This window comes from Convolutriloba macropyga, chromosome 4, assembly GCF_964194025.1.
Source record: "Convolutriloba macropyga chromosome 4, txConMacr16.3, whole genome shotgun sequence".
Taxonomy (NCBI): Eukaryota; Metazoa; Xenacoelomorpha; order Acoela; family Convolutidae; genus Convolutriloba; species Convolutriloba macropyga.
This window is the reverse complement of record NC_134471.1, coordinates 19,656,579-19,671,079: the sequence shown is the minus strand read 5'-3', so window position 1 is coordinate 19,671,079 and position 14,501 is coordinate 19,656,579. Positions and strand designations below refer to the sequence as shown.

Here is a 14,501-nt window from a genome sequence, read left to right as displayed (position 1 = left end):
GGTAAATAAGCACTTTACAAACTAGTATTCATGGCAGTCTAAATTATAAACTCAACTGTAATAAGCCATCATGCCTCGAGCAGCTAATTCTGGCATTCCATGTTTTCCAATGTAATGATTCTTTAATACGTATCTCAACTTAGTCGTGTAATCACAATTCTGACACGCAAAAGAGGCTGTACTCGGCAAGTGTTTTGTCTCAATATGTCGCTTCATAGAAGACAACAGAACCGTGTCTTGTCCGCAAAATGAACATTTATAACTTCTCTCGTTAGTACTCATATTTTGAGTTATTGACATCATAGAGGTCACGTCAATTTTGGGAGCATTGGGGTTCATCGGAATGGATTGAATTTGTTTAGAAGGTGGTTGCAACGCTTTAGGAGCTCTCGGCACACTTTGTCTTTTGATCGGAGCTTTCATTGCAATAGTAGGTGCACAAAAATGTTTAATATTTTGTTTGAAATTTTCGAATTCATCAGCAGGTGCAACTAGTGTTGGATTAAGAGAAATAATACCTACGATTATCGAGTTAACATAATCAATAATTTGGTACTCCTTACAGACAGAAGAGGAGCTCAACTTACAGTCAAGAGGGAAGTCATCAAAAATTGAGGGCTGAAACTGAATCTGTAAGTCATATGCAACAGTACTCATAGTCAATCTGTAAGCTCAATCCATACATCGCTATATGCTATTTCATTAAACGGAACACATGTACAACGCAATGTGCAGAGATACAAGTGCGCAATAGATACATAGATGACAGATTGCCAGAAAATAGCTTTGCGGGCTTTCGTAGATCCACAGTATCAAAAAGATAATAAAAAAGACAGAAAAACTTCAGTTTCTACTTTTTGATGAAATGGTATGATTTGAAAAGATTTCTATTAGCAGCAATGGAAAAACCTTCAATTAGAGTTAACGTACACTCGGGCGACTTCTCCATCAATTGAAGTGAGCACAAAGTCTCCTTGAGAGAGAGGTACTCATCTTTTAGAGCGAGGTAAGTCACGTGACCGTGGAGGAGGTGGGGGGGGGGGGGGTGTTAATAAGACAAACACCAAGAATTCATGTCTCTTAGAGAGTTTCGATGAATCGCATACTTAGAGACTAGTGATCTGCAAGGCTTTAAGAGAACTTCATGCCCCGCTCTTTACCTGCTTATCGCGCAAAACTCTTAACTAACATTACCCATTTCAGTAAAATCAAAACATAGCCGGCAGATTGCCGGAAAATAGCCGCCGTTGACGCACATCGGGATTAAGAGAAAAACAGAAAAAAGGAGAGAAAAAAAATCGACATACTTTTTTCAGCTTTAAAGACTTCTTATTCGGTGTGCAGTTTCAGTTAGATTCTAAAACTATACTTATTTAGTCTTCGAACTGAAAGCAATTAAGCTTACTAATAATGTCAGATAGCAATTGCTCTAATGAACTTTGATAAAGTAATGCACTATGACTTAATGACCGGGCTTTATCGGTTAATCCAGTTTCTATTGATTTGCTCTTTTGACTTTGACTGTTGTATTCGACAAATTGCGTAATTCAAAACGTGAAAGAAGTTAAAATCCATTCAGTTGAAACCGTGAGTGAAGCAAGCCAGAAGTCAAGCGCGAAAATCGTGACTTACGAAAAACGCGATCAAAAGCTAAAGCGAATTAAAAAAAGGAGAGCGCCTAAATAACAGCCGTTGAGAGGCTGACGCTGGCTACTAAAAATACCAAGGATGGCTAGTTGTAGGTGAGGGATAGGTATTTGAAGGGTGTGTTGTAGGTTGTAGGGGTGTACGAAGGGGGTAGATAGACGTTCATGGGGGGTAGGTAGTCGGGGGGGGGGGGGGGGGGGGTATGACGGGGGCACGCACATCGGGATTGAAAGAGAAAGGAGATGAGATAAAAATGAATTTTAAAAAAGCTCAAAAAGTGTTCTTATTCAGTGTGCAGTTTGTCAGATTCTAAAACTCTACTTAAACTGAAAGCCATTAAGCTTACCAATAATGTCAGCTGGCAATTGCTCAAATGAACTTTGATAACGTAATGCACTATGATTTAATGACCGGGCTTTATCGGTTAACCCCGTTTCTAATGATTTGCTCGTTTGACTTGGACTGTATTCACCAAATTGCGAAATTCAATACGTGAAAGAATTTAAAATCCATTCAGTTGAAACAGAGTGAAAAAAGTCAGAAGTCAAGCGTGAAAATCGTGACTTAAGTAAAACAAAAAACGTGATCAAAAAGTACTTTAAAAAAGGACTTAAAAAAGGAGAGCGCCTAAATAATAACCCTTGAGAAGCTGACGGCTGCTACTAAAAATACCAAGGTTACCTAGGTGTAGGTGGGGGATAGGTATTTGAAGGGTTAGATTGGAAGGGGTGTAGGAAGGGGGTAGATAGACGCCTATGGTGTGTAGGTAGTCGGGGTGGGGGAGGAGTGGGGGTAGTTTGAAGGGGGTAGGTGGGGGGTATGTAGGGGGTAGATGGGGTGGTAGACAGGGGTTCTGATTGATAATACTCCACTTCGAGTTGTGTGAAGTCGCCTACCAATACAATCCAAAACATTTGGATTGTACGAAAACCAAGAGACGACCAATAACTCATCGCTGTCACAGCTATTAAAAACTATGTGCATTGCCTAGAGCAACATTAACAGTTAAAGTATCTTAAAAAAATGACAAGCGTATCTCTGACTAAAAATGAAAATAATTGTTTATCATTAATTTTTATCGAAAATTATACCTCTCGGATAAATAATTTCTCTCACTTTGAGATTGTAAAATAGAAAATTTGAATGATATAACGCAAATATGATGACATTATTAGTACAAATCAGTTCACAAATCAGACCATTAGGAAAACTTTTGTCAATTACTCTTTCTATTTTTTACAATAAGGAAGTGAATATCCATCTTAGGTCCCCAAATTTTTAACTGAAAATTCTTCTAAGCACCTACAAACAAGAAACAAACCGCGTTCCCGGATACAAACCGAACACACATGTTCGATATATTAAAAAATTCTAATCATCCGGAAGCACACAATTATCTTACAGAAGTTAATTCAGACATTTTTTTATTAAACTATTCCGGGGTAAACCTTCCAAAAATCTAAAACGTTGATTAATTACTGACAAGGCAACCAGGAGGAAATTATGACAGCAACGGGAAATCAACTTGATTGAAACAAAAAATTCGATTTTATTTCTAACTACACAAAAACCAAATTAATTTTTTTTAAGTCAATTTATTTACTCATGAATCTACCGAACAAAAATTATTTCCCGACGCCAACATATTATAGTGGCCAACATATTATAAATGTGGCCAACATATCATAGCAAGCAATAACGCTTGTTTTCATGTTTCGTCTATGCACCTGCATTTAAATGTTGGACGAATGTTCAACAATTCGAAGTTTTTCTTTTGGCATTTTATTATAGTTACAGTCAGTCTCATCTCTTTAGCATTCCAAAAAAGATGATTTCTAATGGAGAAAAACAGCCTGACCTGCCTGCAGAAAAAGAGCTCTTTGAAAATGTTGGAACACGTATATAAACTACTTATCAAAGTAGTTTATAAACTTCACACTCGCAATTCCACTATCTTTCAAATTTCCAATTAAGGAAAATTGTTAACACGAAGGTTAGGTTTTACGATATGATGATGTACATGAATTAGGTTTTAGGATGTGTTATGAAGATAAGACTGGTCAAAGTAGATTTTAAAAAAGCGAAAAAATGCAGTTTGCAACAAAACTCAATTTGACATTAACCGTCACCCATCTTTTTCCCGGGAACTGAAGAACAGCTGCGACAATTACTGAAGACTGTAGCGAATGGAAAGTCTGATCAGATTTACAGTCATTATAAGTTTCTTCATTGTAAACGGGCAGAATTCAAAACATAACCGACAGGCGAGCGGTTGGCTTTGACAGTAGCTAGCCAGTTTTAGTGAGGCCAGCTTTAGCTTAATTGAAAGGGTGTGAGGTGAGCGCTGCTCTGGGGTGCACCGGGGGGGGGCTGTGGTCAACAGTGTGTGTGTGTGTGGGGGGGGGGCTGTGGTCAACAGTGTGTGTGTGTGTGGGGGGGGGGCTGTGGGACTTTGGCTGCATGGGGGCCCTTACGACCTGAACGATGTGTACGGGTCAGGATTGCGGGGGGGGGGGGGGGCCTGCTGTGTGTGTGTGTGGGGGGGGGGTTGTTCTGGGGGGGGGGGTGGGGGGTAAACTTCAAAGAACCGCCCTTCACACCATGAGTATAAGTCTCCAAAGCAGTTTCTGTGAATCGCATACTTGGAGACTAGTGAGCTGAATGGCTCTAAGAGAACTTAACGCCCGCTGGACGCTACCTGTTTATCCAGTTTTTGAGGACGAAAAGTCAAGTGGGTCAGACGAATCGGTCAAGCAAAAAATTGCATAAAACAAGACAGACCGGATATTTATATTTTATATAATATAATTGCTACAAACTTAAAAAGCTCACTATATAAACAAAATTAAAAATATTTCAATGTTTTGAAAAGTATGAGCCAATTCCGCAGACCAAAGAACCACTACATTTTAGTATATTGTTAAGATAAACTCCAGTTAAATGTTAAATTTAAGCAACAGCCCACCACTTGCAATTTCAAAACCCAATCTCAAACAGAAAATAAAACTTGAATGTTTTAAAAATGTTCTAGTTTTTCCGACTAATTATTACCGTTTCCCCAGACATTTCTCTATTGAAAAAATGCCAGAAAAAAAGACCGTCAAATATCCCTGCATCAGGGCCATCCTCGTAAGAGTCAACATCTGAATCAACAAAACTAAATTCTTCCTCGTTTTAAAAAGTTCCAACATTTATTGCAAACATTTTAATTGATTCACGTCACAGATGATAAAGTAAACCGCATGGTTTGGCAAGAAAAAAGAGGTGATTAAATCTTTCTGATTAAATCTAACTGAAACAGTTAACGTCACCAATTTACTTCACCGAATTATCAGCCTTAACTTTTCTACTATGTTAGTAACAGTCGTTCAGCCAACTTCCATTTTTTCCCAACTCAGTTATAGCAAGTCATCATTCCTTGCGCTGCTGGTTCTGGCATTGCATGTTTATTCATGTAATGTTTCTTCAGCATAAACTTGAGCTTTGTTTTGTACTCACAGTTTCGACACTCAAACGAAGCTGTACTAGGCAAGTGTTTCGTCTCAATATGGCGCTTCATTGAAGTCAACAAAGCTGTTTCCTGACTACAAAATGAACACTTATAACTTTTCTCGTTATTACTCATATTTAGAGTTACTGACATCATAGATCTCACGTCAATTTTCGGTGCAACAGAACTTGGCATTGGGCTTTCAACTTGTTTGGTAGGCGGTGATGCAAATTTATTCTGCTTCGTAGCGTTATTTGTCTTTTTGACTGGACTTAAGCCGCTCAATTGTCTCTTCGGAGGGCTCTTTAGAATCCCGCGACTAGTTTTCGATTGTTTCGGACAGAATGTAATACTGCCCACGTATGAAAATTGAGCTTTTTCGTCTACTATACGGTAAGGTTTTAAAATTTGCGACTCTTCATCAGCTGAGCTGAGATTGTGAATCATAAAATCGGCCAGAATAATGTTGATTTCAACTTCAGAAAACATGATTTCTCTGTAAGCTAATTAGGCCATTGCTCACACAATTGGAAAATGCCCAAAAAACCACACCAAAACATTGTAAAACCAACCGAACACAACAAATAAGTCTATGCAAAATTAGGAGAAAAAACGATGTATTAGTTCCAGCGATTCGAGCGAGAATCGACCCTCAGTGGAGTTCTTGCATTACTTTTCCAGAAAAAAATTTTATTTGAAAATATTACATTTGCAAAAACTTTCAAATGAATCCCTCGCGCTCTTCGGGAGGAAGGAGTTTTTACTGTGTTATCTTTTCTTATCTGATCCGCTTTCAGAGACAACGACTGATTTTCAAGAGTTTATTTTGCTGTGTGTCTTTCTATAAGCTTGTATGCTTGTTAAATAATAGCTTACAAAGGTGTGGTCTATACCCGCATTTACGATCAAAGTTAAGTGTGGCACGATGAAACTCATGTATGATAATGAATGAAAAGGTTTGGCATTGAAAGTCATGAAAAATCAAAGTCAGAGATATGACTTTTACAGCGATTATGAATATGAACACAATAAATTTGAACTAAATAACAAGGGGAAGGATTGGGGGGCTAAACGGTTACGGATCGTTTACACTCCGGCAAGCAACAACAAAACTTAGCAAATAAATTTATCGGAAAAGAACAAATTATTGACATCAGAAATTCAAATTTACTGCTTCACAAGATTCCGCTTGAGTGAGTTTTATGCGTCATGATTGAAGGTTGACATGATTGAAGGAGTATTCATTCACCCTCCGCAGCCAACGAAGAAGAAGCATCATGGTCAGTTTCAAACACTTTACCCAATCTCACTGCGGGACATTGCACTATGCCAGTACTGGTCTTGATGTCGAAGCTTCTTGCCACTCATATGTGCTTTGACGATCCGACCAATGGGCCAAATTCCTCGAGGTGTGAAATCTTTGTGGAACCAAACAACATCGTCTTCCTTGAGCTCAGCGTTGGCTTGCTGCCATTTTGTCCGTCTGCTAAGTTCCGGTACAAACTCTTTGAGAAGACGAGACCAATAGTGGTCCAACAGGGTCTGACTCCTTGAAGTCTTTAATTGAGAACCTGGTTCTGTTGTTTGCCAGAGGTTTTAGGCAGAAGTGGCGTCTTCTCATCAGGAAATGATTCGGTGTTAATGGTTCCTCGTCGATCAAAGTGCTCCCAACATGCGTCAGTGGGCGTGAATTAAGAATTCCTTCTGCCTCAGCTACGACTGTATGGAAGACTGAAAAGTTTAGTCGGCGGCTTCCGAGGACAACAAGTAGGCTTCGTTTAGCCGACTGGATAAGTCGTTCCCAAACCCCTCCGAAGTGCGGTGCCAGAGGTGGGTTGAACGTCCACTGGATGTTCTGTTGCGCCAGCTGGAGACACATGTAGTTGTTGTCTGGATTGTAGTTTTCCTGAAAATTGAGTTTCATTGCCTGGTTAGCTCCAACAAAGTTTTTTCCGTTGTCCGAAACAATGACATCAGGGTATCCTCGTCTGGATACAAAACGTCGAATAGCCATTAGTAGACAGTCAGTGGAGAGGTCCTCACAAACTTCTAAGTGTACTGCTCGTGTGACCAAGCATGTCAACATGCAGACATAACTGAGTTCTGTCTGGGTTCTGGATTTTTCAATGTGAAAAGGACCGAACATGTCCATTCCAGTATTCACAAAAGGGTAGAGTTTGGAGTGCTCCGGAAAGCAAAAATTTGGTAGAGGAGCCACCTTGGGTCTGACATTGTCTGCTCGCCAGCGTCTGCAGATGAAGCAGTACTTCCCTAAAGTTCTTAGAGCTCTGCGGATTCCAACTATCATGAACGTTGCTTGGATATGTGCACGAACATGTTCAATTCCATGATGCCCGCAGTCGTGATGTGCTTTCTAGATAAGCAGTTTGGCAACTCTGCACTTGCTGTGGAGTATCACCGGATGTTTGCTCTGAAACGGCAATCCAGATTTCTGAATTCGTCCCTCAACCCTAAGGAGTCCGTCACTATCCAGAAAGGGTGTATATTGTAAAAGTTTGTCCTTCTTGTCTAGGGGTAGTTGACTTTGAAGTCGAGAAACTGTGTCCTTGAAGTGTGTGGACTGAGATATCCTCAACAGAAAGGTTCGAGCCTTGTTTTCGTCAGCCTCGAAGTCGTCCAAGTCGCAAGGTACGTCACGTTTGATCAACCTCTTCAGTACGCGTACTGCTCCAAACACTGTCCTAATTGTGCCAAAGAGTCTAGGCCAGTTTGAAAATCTGTTTGGATCTACCAACGGTTTTTTCACTGGTCTTGTCATCAACTTGAGTGGCGTATGTTTGAGCTGGTTTGTCACCGGAGAATGTCCACTCGCTCTCAGGTTTGATCAAGAAAGAAGGTGCCACTATCCACAATTTTTGAAGATCGCATGGAGCTAGACCTCTGGTGCCATGATCAGCTGGGTTCATTTTTCCTGGTGCGTGTCGCCAATCGTCTTTGTTTGAGTTCTCAGCAATTTTGTAGAGCCTATTTGCGATGTACATCTTCTGTCGATTCTTTGATTTGATCCAGCTGAGTACTGCTGTGCAGTCGGTCCAAAAATTTTTTGCTCTTCACATCTATTGTTTCTCGGTCTCACAGAAGCCTGCCAGTTCTGCTCCCAATGTAGCTGCTTCGAGCTCCAACTTGGGAATGCTCAACTGTTTGATTGGTGCCACCTTGGATTTGCTGATGACGTAGCGCGTAGCTATTGAGCCGTCAGCGGAGATTGCCATCAGGTACACCACTGCTGATACTGCTGAAAGTGAAGCATCTGTGAAGGTGTGCAACTCGTTCCATCGACGTTGGGAACTAGACATCGGGGGATTTGAATTGGAGGCATATTCTAGAAGTCTTCCATCCATTGCTGAATTTCGTTATAACGTTCCTTTGATAGCAGCTGGTCCCAATTGTGTCCTTGTTTGATGACTTTTTGCAAGCTGCATCTCAGTCGAATTGCAAAAGGCGAGATTATCCCAATGGGATCAAACAAAGAAGCAGCCATTGAGAGAAGCTTTCTGTGTGATATTCTCTTTTTCATAGCTCAGTTTGGGTTTCGCAAAAGGAAGTTGATCGGATTCAGGGTTCCATCTTTGGCCAAGAATCCTTAGCAACTTTAGAACTCCAATTCTGTCTTCCTCAGGAATCTTTTCCAGCACAGCAGGGTTATTGGTGAGAAATTTGGTGAGGTTGAATCCCCCTGTTTTGAGAACAGGTTTCAGCTCAGTCGCTGTATTTGCTGCCTCTTCCTCTGTTGAAAATGTTTGAATGAAGTCATCCATGTAGAACTGTTTTGTGATTGAGTCAAATATTTTTGGATGTTCTTGTCTGTTATCGTTGGCGCACTTTTGCAGAACAAAAATTGCGCAGGCGGGAGCACAAGTTGCTCCAAAAATGAGTCGTTGGTATTTGGATGTCCTCTCCTCATCATTGTTGCTCCACAAAAAACGGAGAGCATCTTGGTCTTCTTCTCTGATTCCAACTTGCATGAACATAGCCTCTATGTCTGCTGTAACTGCAAACTCGTACTGACGCAACCGTAGAAGAAGTCCATGTAGATTGCACAAAAGGTCAGGTCCCGTTAGCAGTGCATCGTTCAAAGAAACCCCTTTGTATTTTGAGGCTGCATTTGTCACTCGTCTTATCTTGTCTGGTTTTTGCTTGTTGATGAAGGGATGATGCGGTAGATACCAAGTGTTCTTTGCATCCTGGTTCGTAACAGCTGTCATGGATCCCTTATCCATATCATCAAAGGTAGTGGTCATATACCTTTGTTTCAGTTGGTTGTCTCTTTCTAATCGCTTTTGCAGGCCGTGCCACTGAACCCTTGCCATGAAGTAGTTGTTTGGCAGTGTGACGTTTTCTCGCCAAGGGAGTCCAATCTCGTATCTTTCCCCGTTGTGAAGTGTGGTCTCTGCCAAAGTCTTTAGTGCCGTTTGATCCTCTTCATTGTGTCCCTTTTTAGAACCCTGACTAAAGTTGACACCTTCAAAGGTCCAAAACAGATGTAGAAGGTTGCTGCTTCCTTTATTGTTTGGTTGAAAGTACTCTCGTCGCACAGGGCCTGTCAAAGTCCATCCTAACATTGTGTTGACTCCGTAGGGTGTTCCTGGTTTGCCGGTAGTGAAGTGCCTTGGAACAGTAGCCAGAAAAGCATCAGCTCCTATGAGTATTCCAAATTTGTTGTCACGAATTTGAGGGAAATTGACTTCTGCCAGATGATCATGGTCTCTACAAAGTCTATTCAACATTTTTGCGGGAACAGTTGGCATCTGGAACTGCTCGATGGAGGTTGCGTACACAGGAAGACTTGTCACCGGTTTTGAGCTGCGAAGTGAACCAATTCCGATCATGACATCAGCTGTTGTCACCGTGTGCTCCCCATGTAGCGAAGCTAGAGGTAGTTCTATATCTTTGGGGACTCGAATTCGAAGAGCATCAGCAATGTTTTGTGTGATCTGTGTATTATCACTTCCACTGTCCAAAAGTGCATAAGTCTCTATGTTGCAGTCTTTGTAGAAGAGCGTGACTGGTATTGCCTGTAGTTGAATAAAAGCTCTGATCCATGTGGGTTCCCCATTTCTACTGCATGTGTGGTTTTGCACGCGTGGAAGTTTTGATGAATCATCAATCAGTTTGTTGCTGGTCACTGATCGAAAGTGAGTGTTACTTCTGTCATTAGATTGCTGAGGATTGCTGTGCTGCTGATTGGCAGTTTGATGCGAGCTGTTGTTTCCATAGTTTGGATTACGAGGGTTGAAATTGTTTTGTATCCCCTTCTGTCGTTGGTATTTGGCGTGTTACTGATTGTTGACGAAAGCTGAGACGTTGTATGGCTGCAGTTTCTACCGTAGTTTGAATGCACCGGGTTGTTCCTGGATTGAAATCCCCCTTTACTCGTTGCTTGGAAATCAGTTCTCTGCAAAGTCCTGAAGTCGTCTCGATGGAGAGTTGAATGATGAAACCCATTGCATCTGTCTACAGGACATCGAATTTTTGACTTACAGAATCCACTCTCATGTCTCTTCAAGCAATTGACACACAAGTTGTGATGCCTCACCAATTGCTGACGGTCAGCTACAGACTTGCTCAGGTATTCTTTGCAACGACCAAGGTTGTGATCTCCAGAGCATAGTTGACAATTTGAGCTGGCTTGAAGAATTATGTTGGAGTGTTTATGGCCTTGGGAAAACCGTTCAACCCGGCCTGTTCTTTGTGGTCTTTGTGGAGAAACATCCTCGCAAGCCTCTGCATATGTGCTTATCCAATCTGCAAAATCAGCCAAATTGGGTTGCTCTATTCTCATGCTCCGTACATGTTGATTCCAGAGAATCGTCATTGGTGTTGTCAACTTTTCCTTGGCAACTTTAACTACCGCAGACGCCTTTAGGTCCGATTCAAAATGGTGGAGTCGAAAGAACTGTACCAAACGTCTGAGGAAGGATGCGAAACTTACAAAGCTGCTGGGATCATCCATTCTGGTCTGAGGCCATTGTTCAAGTTGTGTGAGGTACGCACTCACAACATGCTGCGGCTTTCCAAACTTTCTGATAAGTTCCTGAAGTGCCTCCTCATAGAAGTCTTCGTTGTAAGAGTAACCACAGATGAAGTCTTGCTTTGTGAGTTACCGAGTTTTGCAAGTATGTCATTTTCTGAACAGTTGAAAGAGCTGGATTGTCGTGAATGGTTGACTTGAAAAAGCTGTACCATTGATGCCACATCAAAGGATCGCCTGAGAAATGGTCAAAACTAATCGTTGGTAGACTGAAAGCATTCATCATCACTTGATGATTGGTCCACTCAAAATTGTGGGGTCCTTGTGGGAACTGTTGCTCAGAAAACTGCTGTGGCATGAAATTTAAGTGGCGATTAATCTCTGCGTTGGGAGCGTTCATCATTTTGTTTGTCTCTGGGAATGAGTGATTCAGTTGACTAGCGAACAAAGGACGTACCTGTTGCTGATCACGTGGATAGTTATTGTTTGCAAACGGTTGAGGGAAATTGTCAGGCATTGCTCGAGGTTGAAATCCAGGTGTTGTACCGGAATTCCAGTATAAAGTGTCTGATGGTTGATCGCTTGAAATATTGAGGGTAGCAAAAGCTTGATTTGGGACATTCACATCAAAAATTGGGCAACTCTGAACCTGTTTCGCATCTTCACTGAGGCTGCGATGCTCCTGTATCTCACTGTTTTCTTTTTGTTTCTGTTGCTGAGTGTTGTATTTTGCTACACTTGCTCTCTCTTTTTGAAGATCACAATGACTGTTTTTGGACGGTACACCATCATGGTCATCAGAACTGAACACCTCATCCTAGCTCTCATCGTTTTCACCTGCATTTTGCATTGGCGTTTTACGTCTCATTCCGCTTGGTTGTTAACGTCTGGGAGATGAACTTTTGATGGTTTGACCCATGAAGCAATCTGATTTTTTGTTTGATTCTCAGCCATTTGCAATTTCTCCGTGCAGACTGCAGCAACAGTGTCGAAACCATCTTGTGTCAACTGTTGTTCTATGAGTTCATTACACATGCGATCAAGCTCCGCTTTTTGCAGTCGAAGTTTGTCAACGAGCTCTTGGAGGTCTGCTGCTGCTTCTGTTTGTTGCATTTGTTCGTCGAGTAGGTCTTGTGCTGCTTCCCACTAAATGACTTTGAACTTCAATAGTTGCAAGAGTTGAGCCTTGGAGGTTGACTTTGTTTTGGTTTTGCTTGAGATGGCTTTGGTTTGTCTCATTGGTTAATGGTTACTTAGTTTATGGTTGCACGATGCCATTCACAAAAAAATTATTGCACTATGAGTGTTATGAGTCACTGCACTTACAGTTAGCACTTAAAATGTTGTTAGAACGCTTAGTAATCATTTTTTTTTGTATCTAAAACAACTTGAATGTTAATTATGTTGCTTTTGTGGACAGCTAACAATGGTTTGGTTGTCTTATGTTTTACCAAATCTTGCTTGAATGCTGTTTTTTATAGTATTTTATGTACGCTTTGCGTTGTGGGGAGGGTTTTGTCTGATCACGGTCGCAGAGAAACACCCTAACCTGGGGAGGATACTGCTTTACCTTTTAGAAAATTTTGTGCCTAGAAACAAAAACGTTTGCACTTGCGTGTCAGCAGGTGCAAAACTGTAATCAGAAACAGCTAGATTATCTGTTTGAATGTAAGAAGGGCTGAATCAAACCCTGAATTTTTTAATGCTTTTTCGCTAGACTTAGGGTCAGAGAGTTTTAGCTGAACTAGAACGTGCTATAATCTAAGAAAGATCGGGCTTTGCTACCGATGTATATGTTCGACTATCCCCGTCGTAAGCCTATGCGTTGGTTCAAAAGAGAACCCGCAGCCTCACCCGCTCAGGCCCCAGTCAATCTTATGAGCAAATGTGAGACCTCTAGCCGCATGGAATAGAGAACTGCATTGAGCGGATTGCATCATAATGTTCGGAGTGCAATGAACGATGCAGGGGGAAGGTAATCGAACTGTAACTTACTTAGAAAGCCTGACAGCCTATAAAATTGAAGTGCTAAAAATATCAGATGGAAAAATCTATAGCACGTTTAATTCAGCTAGGTGGTGGGATTTTTTAAAGTTTTAGTGAAAAACTACAGGTCAGAAATTTTAAGTTGTCTCTGTATTGTGAGTCGATGGTTCGGTTTTAAAACCTAGGATGCGCCAAAATTTTTTTATCTTTTCTTTAGTCTGATCCGCTTTCAGAGACAACGACTGATTTTCAAGAGTATATTTTGCTGTGTGTCTTTCTATAAGCTTGTATGCTTGTTAAATAATAGCTTACAAAGGTGTGGTTTAAACCCGCATTTACGATCAAAGTTAAGTGTGGCACGATGAAACTCATGTATGATAATGAATGAAAAGTTTTGGCATTGAAAGTCATGAAAAATCAAAGTTAGAGATATGACTTTTACAGCGATTATGAATATGAATTCAATAAATTTGAACTAAATAAGGGGAAGGATTGGGGGGCTAAACGGTTACGGACCGTTTACATAATGCAAAATCTTAAAAAATTTAAGAATATAAACAAGGGCACTACTGATTTTGAATAAAATCGCATCACTATTAATAAGACTGAGAGTACAACACTCCGATTAGATTTCAATGACTGAAATGTTTGCTTAAAACCTTTTCTGAATTTTCTCAAAAAGTTAATATTTTGATGACGTTAATATTTTCTGGTAGGAAAAGGATAGCACAATTGGTATCAGAGTTGCTCTACGTTAGTTTTTCGAAGGCGTTATCCATATCCTTTTTCGCATTTCCTGTTTATTTGAATTGCTTATACTTTATGCTGCGCGTCTGATTTCACCCTTAGACACAAACTTCGAGCTTCATTTTGTTCTCAGATCTGACTAACTTTGAAACATTTGCTTCTGTTGGTCAACGCTGTTATCATTTTGGAAGACTAACACAACTGTCTAATTATAATTGTTTGCATCAGTTTTTAATGTTTCTTTCTCTTAATTTGATGACAATCAATTTTTCTCATTTAGAATATGTTGAAATTTTTCCAAACGTATTTAATTAGACAGATGATATTTGTGACAGATTCTTATCAAAGAATACCCAACCCAAAAAGTATTGATTGTGACAAAATTCTGTCAACAATTGTCCTTGTTTGTCTGTACGTAACTTGGTATTGGGACCTGAGACCCGAAAATGATCAAAAATCAAGTTTCTGAGGAAAAATAGCTCAAATATTTTTTGATCAATTGGTTTTAGTTTGTAACATTTATTTCATTAAAAAACATAAACCGAGCATTGCCTGCAAAAACCGTAATTGATCCATGATACCAATTGCGATTGAAACAAGAGCCGAACAAAATGTAAATAAACCGACTAATGTCAGAAA

At 40.5% G+C, this 14,501-nt stretch overlaps 2 protein-coding genes across 2 annotated transcripts; both read right to left on the bottom strand.

Moving 5' to 3' along the window:
- Nucleotides 1-6,623: 6,623 nt before the first annotated feature.
- Nucleotides 6,624-7,445, bottom strand: LOC142338012 (uncharacterized). Its single transcript, XM_075387646.1, has one exon. It carries the CDS (start codon nucleotides 7,443-7,445, stop codon nucleotides 6,624-6,626), a length of 822 nt encoding a protein of 273 aa, XP_075243761.1.
- A 1,174-nt stretch (nucleotides 7,446-8,619) lies between these two features.
- LOC142338011 (uncharacterized) lies at nucleotides 8,620-11,646 on the bottom strand. Its single transcript, XM_075387645.1, has 3 exons — nucleotides 11,587-11,646; nucleotides 10,305-11,249; nucleotides 8,620-10,173 (listed from the first exon to the last, which is right to left on the bottom strand). The coding sequence occupies exons 1-3, from the start codon at nucleotides 11,644-11,646 to the stop codon at nucleotides 8,620-8,622; spliced, it is 2,559 nt and encodes an 852-aa protein (XP_075243760.1).
- Nucleotides 11,647-14,501: the final 2,855 nt, after the last annotated feature.

Excerpts from the sequence above, each read along its gene's own strand:
- LOC142338011 (XM_075387645.1), bottom strand. The coding sequence starts at position 11,646 with ATGCCTGACAATTTCCCTCAACCGTTTGCAAACAATAACTATCCACGT. Across the intron at positions 11,250-11,586 it reads ATCCACGTGATCAGCAACAG|CAAGACTTCATCTGTGGTTA; the intron begins GTACGTCCTTTG and ends TAACTCACAAAG. Across the intron at positions 10,174-10,304 it reads TCAGCAATCTAATGACAGAA|GCAATACCAGTCACGCTCTT; the intron begins GTAACACTCACT and ends ATTCAACTACAG.
- LOC142338012 (XM_075387646.1), bottom strand. The coding sequence starts at position 7,445 with ATGATAGTTGGAATCCGCAGAGCTCTAAGAACTTTAGGGAAGTACTGC.